Source organism: Leucoraja erinacea, chromosome 3, assembly GCF_028641065.1.
Source record: "Leucoraja erinacea ecotype New England chromosome 3, Leri_hhj_1, whole genome shotgun sequence".
Classification (NCBI taxonomy): Eukaryota; Metazoa; Chordata; class Chondrichthyes; order Rajiformes; family Rajidae; genus Leucoraja; species Leucoraja erinaceus.
The window spans coordinates 14,811,115-14,825,209 of NC_073379.1; the positions used below are offsets into that span (position 1 = coordinate 14,811,115).

The window sequence follows — 14,095 nt, forward strand, 5'->3', positions numbered from 1 at the left end:
GGCCAAATGGCCTCCTCCTGCACCTATTTTCTATGTTTCTAATACACAGCAACTAGTGACATTTAAAATGGGAGTTGCAGAAGATCTGAAATAAATAGGAAAATGTTGGAAACGTTAGTCAGGCAACATCTATGGAAAGGAAATAGTTAATATTTCGATTTTAAGACCTTTTGTCAGAGTTAGTTTCACGTTAGAGGATGGAGGAGGGATGAAGGAGGCCATGGAAGGATTTCCACAGAAGTAAGCTATGGAAATAGCTATCTGGGTGATAGATATTTAAATAGGTTTACTCTCTTTCCCAGTTTGGCAAAGGGTTTTCAATCCGAAACATGAACTCTGTTTCTTTTCCCAGAAATGCAGTCTACTTGCTTGGTATTTTCAGCATTTTCTAATTTTCACAAAGGCAGCTTAAACATGCATTTTATGAAGACTGTTTTAAACATTCAACAGCAGTTGGATGGTTAAAGAAAACCATCAAAAGTGTAATACATAATTCCCCTGACTATGATCAAATTAAACTTTTAATTATGCGATGTCATCATTCAGAGCAGATTTGTGGCAGAAATGTTAGTCCAGTTATGACAAGTTTGTCTAAATCTAAAACAGACCAAGTCAATTCAAACCAACACTAATGTCCAACAATCAGTTTAAACAATGACCTGAATCCCAGTATCCCTCAAGATCCAGTGTTAAAACGTCTCTAGTTACTATAATTTAAAACTCAAGTTTACATTTAATGCACAAGGTTGTATCAACTCATGTTTACTGAAAGCTAAAACCATGGGTGATGTGAGATGCATAGATATCAGTAAATTTTAAATCCTATCAACATGATTATGTAGAAATATGTTGCTGCAAGAGTATTATAAACATAAAATAAATTACACAATTCTAATAATGCTACAAGAGTGCCTTGAAGATTTCACATTTTGTACTTGTAATAAATCTGCAAAGTTTAAACAGTCATTATCACATAATGCAATTAAAAGTGCTATGTGTGCGAGACTATGTGCTATATAGTTACATGACTGTGCATTTCAAATGTTTTTTTAAACAAATCTGCCATTCATACAGCCAAACCCAATGCACCTACCTTCTGATTTCAACTTCGTCAGAACAAAAATCAGATAGTTATTGAAGTCTGGATATTGATTCAATTGTTCCAGTTTCTATTTGAAAACACGCTAAGGAAACGTTTTACAACAAAAAAAATGAAAAACGTTTTAAATACCGTAGTTTACCAGATAAACAAAAATAACGTAAATTAGAAAGCGTTTAAGCTGCTTTCAGGTGTTTATCAAAATGAACGCAGTAGATATAAACGTATTCAAATAGAACGAGGGAATAACGACGCCGAGGTAATTGGAGGAACGTATTACAATATTCACCTCCCCCATCAACCAATCTATACAACGTGAGACGCATGGCGATGGTGCGTTAAACATACCATTCGAGTTGAAGCACCATGAAAAAAAAAACAAGGATCCGAAAATTGAATACGCCACAGGCTTAGCGTTCAGCCTTCGTAGTCGCAGGCTACATTGATAATAAAAACAAATGAAGGAAACCCTTCAAAGGAGTTCACAACATTTTGAATTTACAATAATTAAGCAGACGTTACCCAAGGGTGTGTGTGTGTGTGGAAGGGAATGGGGGGGGGAGATAGGATAGCAGGAGAAAAGTCTCAGGCGGAACACAAAATTGTTTCATCTCGATTTCTCACATCTCAAACACGACAAGAAGGGAACATTCCCCGGCCGGCCACATTTAGATCAGCGATTTCCAGAAAAGAAAAAAAAACAAAAAAACAAATCAGGTCGGCCGCGTCTAACCGAAGGATTGCGGCTTTACAAAGGATACTTGCTGAACGGATCTCTGGATGGCGGTGTCTGGAGACTGCGATTCCTTTAATAGCTGTAGAATCTGCTGGAGCCCTTGCTCGTCGGGTTTCCACTCGTACTCCATCTTGGTTTGCTGCAACGAGAGAGAGAGAGAGACGAGAGGGAGGGAGACTCGCTCGCTCGCTCGCACACAAGAGTCGGGTCAAACGCCACCACAGATTCACCACATACCGTTCACCAATTAGAAATCTCTTTTAGCCGGTAAGAGCAACCCTATTCTTAAATGATTACAAACCTAAATACACTGAAGAGTTTTTTTTTTCCTTCTTCTAAAAATACTCCGTCAGTCAAACGTGACAACAATCTTTCTAACGCCGCACTGACTGCCAAGGCCTAAAACGACAGACTCATGGCGAATTTGCAATCCAGTCAGACAACAGAACTGTGTAAGACTCGCTCTTCACTGGGTCCTAATGCGCAACGGGTCACACGTCCGATCCCAAACTTGCCAATCACGTTCTCTGGGTCCTAAAACAAAATACTTTTTACTGTCTGCGTTTAGGGGCGAAAATTATTTTACACAAAACCAAATACAGAAAAAATCTTTACGAACATGCAATGTGACACGTTTCACGTCTGCAAACTAGAATAAAAGCTACGGTTTTGATTTTAAGGACACAAAAGACACAGAAACAAAATAACTGGTCAATTTTAATCATATATTAGTAACTATTTAGGCACATCATCACGTTCATCAGCAATGATTTTGCTCATTGCAATAGGTTGCCATCACACAAGCTATATAATTTATGATGCTTTTTTAATAAGTGATACTCTAAGATTTTATATGTACTTTATGATATTTTTAATATGCAATGCTGTATTTGTATGTAATGTTGCCCCTTGTCTGGACCTCGAGTCCGTTATAAAGTTTATTATTATTATTATAAGTTATATAAAGACACAAGTGACTGCAGATGCAGGAATCACCAGTACCAAAACAAACTGCTGGAGAAACTCAGCGGTTTAGGCAGCACCTGTGAAAGGAAACGGACAACGTTTTGGGTCAGGGCCCTTCTTCAGGCTGAACATTTCCCATCACAGATGTTGCCTGGCCCACTTAGTTCCTCCAGCAACTTTGTTTTTTGCTCAGTATGAATTACATATTTTCTTTCCATACTTGCGTAAGGATTCTGTGCATGGTCATCAAATAGCTTTTTAGTTTAGTTTATTATTGTCACGTGTACAGACGTACAATGAAAAGCTTTTATTTGTGAGCAGTTCAGTCAAAAACACTGCACATGAATACAATCAAGCCATCCACAGTGCACAAATAAAGAGTCTCCCACTTAGTGCAAACATATCACACTGAAGTCAGATTAAAGATAATTTCAAAGCTTTCCAATGAGATAGATGGGAGGTCAGGACTGCATTCAAGCTATTGAGAGGACCGTTCCATTGCCTGATAACAGCTGGGAAGAAACTGTTCCTCAATATGGAGTTATGAGTTTTCAACTTCTGTACCTCTTGCCTGATGGGAGAGGAGAGAAGAGTGAGTGACCGGGGCATGCCTACAGCTGAAGTGTGGATGGTTTGTGTCCAATAACTCTACATGCAACATGGAGTATTTACACAAGATCTCCTTTTTCACATGAAGATAGACACAAAATGCTGGAGTAAGTCAGCAGGACAGGCGGCATATATGGAGAGAAGGAATGGGTGAAGTTTTGGGTATAGACCGTTCTTCAGACAGCCAGCGTGACATCAATCAACTTAACTTTTCCATTCCCCTCACCTACTCTAACCGCACCCCCTCTGAACATACTGTTCTCTGCTCACACTACAGCCACCCCGACATTATCATCAAACCCGCCGACAAGGGAGGTGCTGTGGTAGTCTAGCGAGCTGCCCTCCACCGCACTGATTCCAGGTGGTAGCTCTTAGACACCTCCTCCTACCTATTCTTTTTCACTTTCTTTTTTTCCCCATTTATGTGTTTAAACACGATTACATACTGACTTCATCACCATTGATGGTTAGACATTTCAGGTACCATTAATCCTCTTTATCAATGCCTTTATTTTTTTGATAAAGCTGACGTATCACCTACATACTGACCAATATCACTACATTTTGAATATGTGATTTTTCAGTATGGAGCCTCAGTTTATTACCCAATTTATCACCTCAGCATATCACTTCTATAATCTCCATTATATTGATATAATTTGTAGAATAGTTCACCCAAAACTGGACATAATATTCTAATAATGAACTAACCAAATAAATATAAATATAGCAGTGTCTCTATTAAAAATAGTTCTGCTACATGTGACCATGTGTGGTATCAAGGTAACCTGGTAAAACAGAAATCATTGCGCCTCAAAGAGAAAATACTTCAGTGAAAGGATAGACAGTTGTGTGGTAGCTTCAGATCAGTCAACCCAAGATCTGGGGTACAGGAACGCAAGGTGCACAGAAAATACCTTGCCCTTCAAGTCTGCCCTGCCGTTTAGTATGATCATATCCTAGCTGATCAACTAGGCCTCAAATATGGCTGTTTCCCTTAAACTACAATTCTCCAAGATTGTGTTTTCAGTTTAGATCAGAAATACAGTGCGGAAACAGGCCCTTCGGCCCACTGAGTCCACTCCGACCAGTGATCCCTGTATACTGGCAATATACAAGTTCACAAGTTACAGGGGTAGAATTAGGCCATTCGGCCCATTGAGTTTACTATACCATTCATTCATGGCTGATCTCTGCCTCCTAATCCCATTTTCCTCCCTTGACATCCATTCTAATCATGAATTTGTCTACCTCCGCCTTTAGAATATCCACTGACAGCCTCCACAGCCCTCTCTGCCATGAGTCCAACAGATTAACTATCCTCTGACTAAAGATGTTCCTCCTAACCTCCTTTCTAAAAGAGCACTCTTTAATTCTCAGGCTATGACCTCTGGTCCTAGAATCTACCACCATTGGAAACATCCTGTCCACATCACTCTATCCATGTTATTCTGTAAGTTTCAATGAGGTCCCCCCTCAACCTTCTAAACTCCAGCAACCTTCTAAACTCCAGCGAGGCCCAGGAGCTGTTGGAGCGGGAGGAGCAGCGTCCGGGCAGTGAATTTAAAAATCGAGCACGGGGCTTTGTTTCACAGAGGCCCAGGAGCAGTTGGAGTGGGATGAGCAGCGTCCGGGCGGTGAGTTTAAAAATCGAGCGTGGGGCTTTGTTTCACAGAGGCCCAGGAGCCGTTGGAGCAGGAGGAGTACCCCACTCTGCAATGTTCCATCACACTTCAAAGGAAGTGGTCTGGAGGAAGCCGCTGATTTGTGGAAGCGGACTCGAGGAATCAGCTGATTAGGATCAACCCCAGGTTTGCATTTCTGCTTTCTGGTTAAGGGTACAGTGAGTTAAGGGTTCAGTGAGTTAAGGGTTCAGTGAGTTAAGGGTACAGTGAGTTAAGGGTTCAGTGAGTTAAGGGTTCAGTGAGTTAAGGGTTCAGTGAATTAAGGGTTCAGTGAGTTAAGGGTACAGTGAGTTAAGGGTACTGTGCTTTTTAGTAAAGATATAGTTTAAAAGATTGATTTTTATAGTGTGAGTGAATTGATTTAATTTGGGGGTAAGCCATGTTAGTTGAGATCGGCCCCATGGTTTGCTCATCCTGCAACATGTGGAAGATCAGGGATATGGTCGATGTCCCTGGTGACTACGTTTGCAGGAAATGTGTCCAGCTGCAGCTCCTGGCAGACCGCATTGAACGATTGGAGCTGCGGCTGGATTCATACTGGAGATCCACGATGCTGAGAAAGTCGTGAATAGCACGTACAGTGAGTTGGCCACACCGCAGGTAAAAGTTAAGCGGACAGATAGGGAACGGGTGGCCAATAGCCAGAGTAGCAGTAGGTAGGTAGTGCAGGAGTCCCCTGCGGTCATCTCCCCCCTAAACAGATATACCATTTTGGATACTGTTGGGGGAGATGACTCATCAGGGGAAGACAGCAGCAGCCAAGTTCATGGCAGCATGGGTAGCTCTTCGGCACAGGAGGGGAGGATAAAGAGTAGAAGAGCTATAGTAATAGGGGATTCAATTGTAAGGGGAATAGATAGGCATTTCTGTCACTGCAAACGAGACTCCAAGATGGTATGTTGCCTCCCTGGTGCAAGGGTCAGGGATGTCACTGAGCGGTTGCAGAACATTCTGGAGGAGGAGGGTGAACAGCCAGTTGTCGTGGTGCACACTGGCACCAACAATAAAGGTAAAAAACGGGATGAGGTCCTACAAGGTGAATTTAGGGAGCTAGGAGATAAACTTAAAAGTAGGACCTCAAAGGTAATAATCTCTGGATTACTACCAGTGCCACGTGCTAGTCAGAATAGAAATAGGAGGATATTGCAGATGAATACGTGGCTTGAGAAATGGAGCAAGGAGGAGGGATTCAAATTTCTAGGGCATTGGAACCAGTTTTGGGGGTGGTGGGACCAGTACAAACAGGACGGTCTGCACCTGGGCTGGAATGGAACCAATGTCCTTGGGGGAGTGTTTGCTAGTGCTGTCGGGGAGGATTTAAACTAATGTGGCAGGGGGATGGGAGCATGAGCAGAGAGACAGAGGAGTGTAAAATGAGGGTAGAAGCAATAGGTAGCAAGGTGAAAAGTAAAAGTGGCAGGCAGACAAATCCAGGGCAAAAAACAAAAAGGGCCACTTTTCAACATAATTGTATAAGTGTTGTAAAAACAAGCCTGAAGGTTTTGTGTCTCAATGCAAGGAGCATTCGTAATAAGGTGGATGAGTTGAATGTGCAGATAGCTATTAATGACTATGATATAGTTGGGATCACGGAGACATGACTCCAGGGTGACCAAGGCTGGGAGCTGAACATCCAGGGATATTCAATATTCAGGAGGGATAGACAGCAAGGAAAAGGAGGTGGGGTATCGTTGCTGGTTAGAGAGGAGATTAACGCAATAGAAAGGAAGGACATTAGCTTGGAGGATGTGGAATCGATATGGGTAGAGCTGCGAAACACTAAGGGGCAGAAAACGCTAGTGGGAGTTGTGTATAGGCCACCTAACAGTAGTAGTGGAGTTGGGGATGGCATCAAACAGGAAATTAGATATGCGTGCAACAAAGGTAAAACAGTTGTAATGGGTGACTTCAATCTACATCTAGATTGGGTGAATCAAATTGGCAGGGGTGCTGAGGAAGAAGATTTCTTGGAATGTTTACGGGATAGTTTTCTCAACCAATATCTAGAGGAACCAACGAGAGAGCAGGCTATTCTAGACTGGGTATTGAGAAATGAGGAAGGGTTAGTTAGCAGTCTTGTTGTGCTTGGCCCCTTGGGCAAGAGTGACCATAATATGGTTGAGTTCTTCATTAGGATGGAGAGTGACATTGTTAATTCAGAAACAAGGGTTCTGAACTTATAGAAAGGTAACTTTGACGGTATGAGACGTGAATTGGCCAAGATAGACTGGCAATTGATTCTAAAAGGGTTGATGGTGGATATGCAATCGAAGGCATTTAAATACTGCATGGATGAACTACAACAATTGTTCATCCCAGTTTGGCAAAAGAATAAATCAGGGAAGGTAGTGCATTCGTGGATAACAAGGGAAATCAGGGATTGTATCAAAACAAAAGATGAAGCATACAAATTAGCCAGAAAAAGCAAAGGACTGAGAGAAATTCAGAGTCCAGCAGAGGAGGACAAAGGGCTTCATTAGGACAGGGAAAATAGATTATGAAAGAAAACTGGCAGGGAACATAAAAAACTGACTGCAAAAGTTTTTATAGATATGTGAAGAGAAAAAGATTAGTTAAAACAAATGTAGGTCCCTTGCAGTCAGAAACAGGTGAATTGATCATGGGGAACAAGGACATGGCAGACCAATTGAATAACCACTTTGGTTCTGTCTTCACTAAGGAAGACATAGGGGACCGGGGGTCAAATGCGATGGAGGAACTGAGTGAAATCCAGGTTAGTCGGGAAGTGGTGTTAGGTAAATTGAATGGATTAAAGGCCAATAAATCCCCAGGGCCAGATAGGCTACATCCCAGAGTACTTAAGGAAATAGCCCCAGAAATAGTGGAAGCATTAGTGATAATTTTTCAAAACTCTTTAGATTCTGGAGTAGTTCCTGAGGATTGGAGGGTAGCTAATGTAACCCCACTTTTTAAAAAGGGAGGGAGAGAGAAAACGGGGAATTACAGACCAGTTAATCTAACATCGGTAGTGGGGAAAATGCTAGAGTCAGTTATTAAAGATGGGATAGCAGCACATTTGGAAAGTGGTGAAATCATTGGACAAAGTCAGCATGGATTTATGAAAGGTAAATCATGTTTGACGAATCTTATAGAATATTTCGAGGATGTAACTAGTAGAGTGGATAAGGGAGAACCAGTGGATGTGTTATATCTGGACTTTCAGAAAGCTTTCGACAAGATCCCACATAAGAGATTAGTATGCAAACATAAAACACACGGTATTGGAGGTTCAGTATTGATGTGGATAGAGAACTGGCTGGCAGACAGGAAGCAAAGAGTAGGAGTAAACGGGTCCTTTTCAGAATGGCAGGCAGTGACTAGTGGGGTACCGCAAGGCTCAGTGCTGGGACCCCAGCTATTTACAATATATATTAATGATTTGACGAGGGAATTGAATGCAACATCTCCAAGATTGAGGATGGCATAAAGCTGGGGGGCAGTGTTAGCTGTGAGGAGGATGCTAGGAGGCTGCAAGGTGACTTGGATAGGTTGGGTGAATCGGCAAATGCATGACAGATGCAGTATAATGTGGATGAATGTGAGGTTATCCACTTTGGTGGAAAGAACAGGAAAATAGACTATTATCTGAATGGTGGCCGATTAGGAAAAGGGGAGATGCAACGATACCTGGGTGTCATGGTACACCAGTCATTGAAAGTAGGCATGCAGATGCAGCATGCAGTGAAGAAAGCGAATGGTATGTTAGCATTCATAGCAAAAGGATTTGAGTATAGGAGCAGGGAGGTTCTACTGCAGTTGTACAGGGCCTTGGTGAGAATATTGAATGGCGGTGCAGGCTCGAAGGGCCGAATGGCCTACTCCTGCACCTATTTTCTATGTTTCTATGTTTTCTAAGTACAGACCCAATGCTTTCAAACGCTCATCATATGCTAACCCGCTCAATGATTCCTGGAATCATTCTTGTAAACCTCCTCTGGACCCTCTCTGGACCAGACCCAGCATATCCCTCCTCAGGAATGGGGCCCAAATTTGCTCACAATCCTCCAAATGCGGTCTGACCAGTGCCTAATAGAGCCTCAGCATTACATCTCTGTTTTTGTATTCCAGTCCAAGTTATACACCTGGGACAATTTACATTTTTAACCAAAGCTTGTTACCTACAAACCTGTACGTCTTTGGAGTGTGGGAGGAATCCAGAGTACCCGGGGAAAACCAACGTGGTCACAGGGAGAAAGTACAAACTCCCTACAGATAGCACCTGAAGTCAGGCTTGAAGCTGGCTCGCTGGCGCTGTTAGGCAACAACTCTCCCGCTGCACCACCTTGCCACACTCGGGATAATTCATAATATTATCTACAACCACATTAAATACTTCTAATGATTTATCGTTCACAACCCTCAAGGGTAGTGAAAGGCCTGGATAGAGTTAATGAGGATAGGATGTTTCCACTAGAGGAAGAGTCTAGGAACAGAGGCCATAGACTAAGAATAAAAGAACATACCTTTAGAATGGAGATGGAGGTTTTTTTTTTAGTTAGAGAGTGGTGAATCTGTGGAATTCATTGCCACAGACAGCTGTGGAGGCTGTCAGTGGATATCTTTAAGGCGGAGATTGACAGTTTGTTGATTAGTAATGGTGTCAGGGATTGTGGGGAAAAGGTAGGATAATGGGGTTGAGAGGGAAAGATAGATCAGCCTTGATTAAATGACAGAGTAGACTTGATGGGCCGAATGGCCTAATTCTGCTCCTATGACATGAACATGAATTTCGACGGAAATTCTGTGGTAAGAAATGTCCACATTGCTCCGTTATCTTGTAATTATGTCCCCTCATTCAAGACTCTCCCACAAGCAAAAACAACTCTTTGGCATATATTTGTCACGTGTACAGATTTACAGTGAAAACTTGTTCAGCATATTAATCTGTCAAAGCATACCATACACAATTTTGATAGATCCTCTGCTGAAACACCACACAGAGAGTCACCACATTGCGGCGCCATCTTACAAGTTCCATGTCTCTGAAAAGTCTGATTTTCGCCCAAAAAGATATGCGATTCCTTATAGTCTCGCTTTAGGGTTGGGATCCTGATAGGACTGGATTGATGAAGTAAGAACCGGCTAATAACTCCAAAATCAACCATAACAAACTGCAGAGAAAGATTGGTAATGGCACCCATGCACAACAGTCTTCCAGACAATCTAGAACCCTTGCAATTTTTTATTTATTTTTAATATTTTATTAATTAGAAGTAATGTACATTACAGTGATATAAGCCAAAAATAACATAATACATTTCCTGTACCACTTCTTGTTTTAAACGTTAAAAAGAAAGAAAGTAGAGAGAGTTAGATAGGATAGTAAGTGCGTGAAAGAGTGATCAAGAGAGACCCATAGAAACGTAAAACATGAAGAAGATAGAGATCAAAGAAAAAAAAAGAGGAAAATAGAGAACAGAAAATATAAGAAAGTAAAATAAGATAAAAGGGATATACCTACTTCGTATCTTTACACATGCCTCACCAAGTCCTGAAACCATTTATTTTCAAAGTTATGTTGCACCCTATACTTGTAATAAGTCGATAAATGGAGACCAAATCTTTTGGAAATGTTCTGCTTTGCCTGCTAGGAGTAATCTCATGTCTTCCAGGTGTAACATTTCGGACATATTTGAAATCCACATTTTTATCGTTGGTGTGGGAGCCTTTTTCCAGAATTTAAGTATAAGTTTTTTTGCCATTATTAAGCCGTAATTAAGGAAGCTCTTTTGGAACGAAGTCAGCTCCAAGCTGGCTTCCATTGTTCCAAAAATAATTAATTCTGCGTTCGGTTTCAGTTTTATTTTAAATAATTTTGTAAAAATTTCAATGATCTCATTACAAAATTTTTGGATTTTTATCCAAAAAACAAAGGAATGTGCTATAGTTGCTGGTCGATCCTGATCATGGGTGCACCAGTTTCCTCTCACACTACAGAGATTACAGGTTTGTAAGTTAATCGGCTTCGGTAACATTGTAAAATTGTCCCTGGAGTGTATAAAAATAGGTGGTCGGCGCGGACTTGGTGTACCTTCGATTTTCCAGCATCTGCAGTTCCTTCTTAAACACTGTGCTATAGTTGCTTCTTGGGATAGACATTTATCACAGATGGGGGAGACATTTGGAAAAAGTTAACTTATTTTAGTTTTTGAATAATATAGTCTATGTAAAGTTTTAAATTGGATTAGAATTTGTCTTACATTTATCGAGCATTTGTGCACATATAGCAAGTGTTTATCCCACCTCTCTTTCGAAATTTTTATAGCTAGTTCTTGTTCCCAATCTCTTCTAATTCTATCGGATGATGGTATTTCTATATTTAGGATGATATTATACAAGTATGATATTAAATTAGTTGATTCCGCCTTTATATTCATTGCTTCGTCTAATAGGTCTGGGGACAAATTTTGATATTCTTGTGTATATTTTTTCAAAAAGTCACGGATATGAAAATATTTAAAATATTGATTATTTCTCAGATTGTACTTAAGTTGTAGTTGTTGGAATGATAAAAAATGTCCATTTTCGTACATGTCTCCAAACGTTTTAATTCCTATTCTTTCCCAGTATGCAAATGATTTATCTATAATAGATGGTTTAAACGACGGATTATTAACTATTGGAGAAAGAAGCGATAGGTTTCTTAATTTTAAGGTTAATTTTATTTGTTTCCAAATTCTAATTGTACTATGAATAATTGGATTTTTATTGTATTTTGTATTATTCAATTTTATTAGTGAGAGAAGGATCGCTCCTATAGTAAATGGGGAGCAATCCTCTCTCTCCATTACTATCCAATCCACCTGCTGGGCAGAGTTGTCCCACAGGTGAATCACATTTTTGACATTGGCTGCCCAATAATAATACAAAAAATTAGGGAGTGTTAGTCCACCGAATTCTTTAGGTTTGCACAGATGTCTTCTTTGAATTCTATTGGATTTATAGTCCCATATAAAGTTTGTGATATCGGAATCCAGATTTTTAAAAAGCTTTTTTGGTATATTGGTATTGATTGGAATAGATATAAAATTTGTGGTAGAAAGATCATTTTTATAGCATTTATTCGGCCTATTAAAGACATCGGAAGAGTTTTCCAAAGTTTAATCAGGGCGTTTAATTTATTAAGTAGGGGCATATAATTTGCATTAAATATTTTCTAGTAATTTCAATTCCCAAATATTTAAATTTTTCTGTAGTAATTTTTCTATAAAAGGGGATTTTAACAGGCGTGTTGAGCCTTGGGGTTTTATCGTCATAATTTCACTTTTATTCCTATTTATTCTATATCCTGAAAAGGATCCAAATTCCTCTATAGGTTTAATATATTGTGTATAATATATATATATACTGATTTGTGATTTTGTGATGTATAATAGTATATCATCTGCGTATAATGATATGTTATTATTTGAGTATTTTGTATTATAACCATGGATATTCGGATGTGTTCTAATGTTTTCAGCTAGAGGTTCTATTACAAGAGCAAATAGCAGCAATGATAGTGAACATCCCTGTCTATTGCTCCTTGATAATTGAAATTTCGGGGACAGTATGTTGTTAGTTAATATTCTAGCAGTGGACCTGCCATATAATAGTTTTATCCATGAGATAAAATTCTCTCCCATTTGAAATTTTTGCAGTACTTTAACAAGATAGTCCCATTCCACTTGATCGAATGCTTTTTCTGCGTCCAATGAAATAATTGATAAGTCTTGTTCTTCAGTTTTATATGAATGCATTATATTAAACAGACGTCTCAGATTATTGCATGAATATCTCTTGTGTATAAATCCCGTTTGATTCGCATTTATTAATTTACTAACATATTTACTTAGTCTTCTAGCTAATGTTTTCGCTAGTATTTTTTGATCTGTGTTTAACAGTGCAATGGCTCTGTATGAACCAGGTTCTTCTATATCTTTATCTTTATTAGATAACTGTATAAGTGTAATCGTTGATTCCGCTAATGTTTCTGGTAATGTTTGTTCTTCAAAAGCATGTGTACATTTTATGTAAACGTGGTGTAATTATCTCATTAAAACTTTTATAAAATTCATTACTAAATCCATCTGGTCCTGGTGTTTTTCCATTATTTAATGAGTTTATTGTTTCTTCTATTTCCTTAATTGAGATTTGTGCTCCTAATTCCGCTTGTTCAAGCAGGTTAAGTTTCAGGAGATTACATTTATCCAAGAACTCTATAACTTTAGTACAAACTGCTGACGTTTTAGATGTATATAAATTTTGATAAAATTGAGCAAATCTTTTATTAATATCATTAGGTAGTGTTAACAATTCACCTTTATCTGATTTAATCTTTAAAATCGTATGTTCTTTTTCCCGTTTTTTCAATTGACGTGCGAAAAGTTTATGTGGTTTATCACCAAATTCAAAATTTTCCTGTTTTGTGATTTGAAATATCTTATAACTTTTGCTGATAATATTTTATTTTAATTTAAATTTCAATATTGTTATTTTATTATGTTTATCTATAGTTGGCTCTTTAGCATTATCGAGATCCAATTGTCTAATTTGTTCTTCTAACTGCCTTTGTACAGTCTTATTCTTTTTATTTTGAAAAGCTTGATATGAAATTATCGATCCTCTGATAAATGCTTTGAAAGATTCCCATAGGATGAAATATCTGGGGTGTCGTTGGTCTCGAAAAAAGTTCCATCTGTTGTTTTAAATATATACCACCTTGTGGATCATTTAAAATTTGAGGGTTAAACCTCCAAAATGATTTTTTGTTAGGCATTCATTCAAGTTTAAAAAAAAAAGTTGAGTGGTCAGAAATAATGCTATTGTGATATTTTGGGTTCATTGTATAGGGAATTAATTTTGTGTGCACTAAAAAATAGTCAATACGTGAATATGTTTTGTGTACCGTTGAATAAAACGAGTATTTCCTTCCAGCTAGTTTAGCGATCCTCCAAACATCTGTTGTATTTGTATTTTTTATGTATGTATTTAGGAGTT

The 14,095-nt window shown here is 39.0% G+C and overlaps 1 protein-coding gene and 1 long non-coding RNA gene across 2 annotated transcripts in view; one reads left to right on the top strand and one right to left on the bottom strand.

The window, feature by feature from the left end:
• Positions 1–2,287, bottom strand: part of tnpo1 (transportin 1) — an 83,003-nt gene extending 80,716 nt beyond the window's left edge. Inside the window, exons 1-2 of the mRNA XM_055632165.1 lie at positions 1,861–2,287; positions 1,094–1,169 (exon numbers count right to left, since the gene is read on the bottom strand). Coding sequence (XP_055488140.1) covers positions 1,094–1,169; positions 1,861–1,965 — 181 coding nt within the window. The 5' untranslated portion in view covers positions 1,966–2,287. The remainder of the gene's footprint in view (positions 1–1,093; positions 1,170–1,860) is intronic.
• The window catches only part of LOC129695323 (uncharacterized), a 40,510-nt gene continuing 28,419 nt past the window's right edge, over positions 2,005–14,095 (top strand). Inside the window, exon 1 of the long non-coding RNA XR_008723145.1 lies at positions 2,005–2,102. This is a non-coding gene — a long non-coding RNA (uncharacterized LOC129695323). The remainder of the gene's footprint in view (positions 2,103–14,095) is intronic.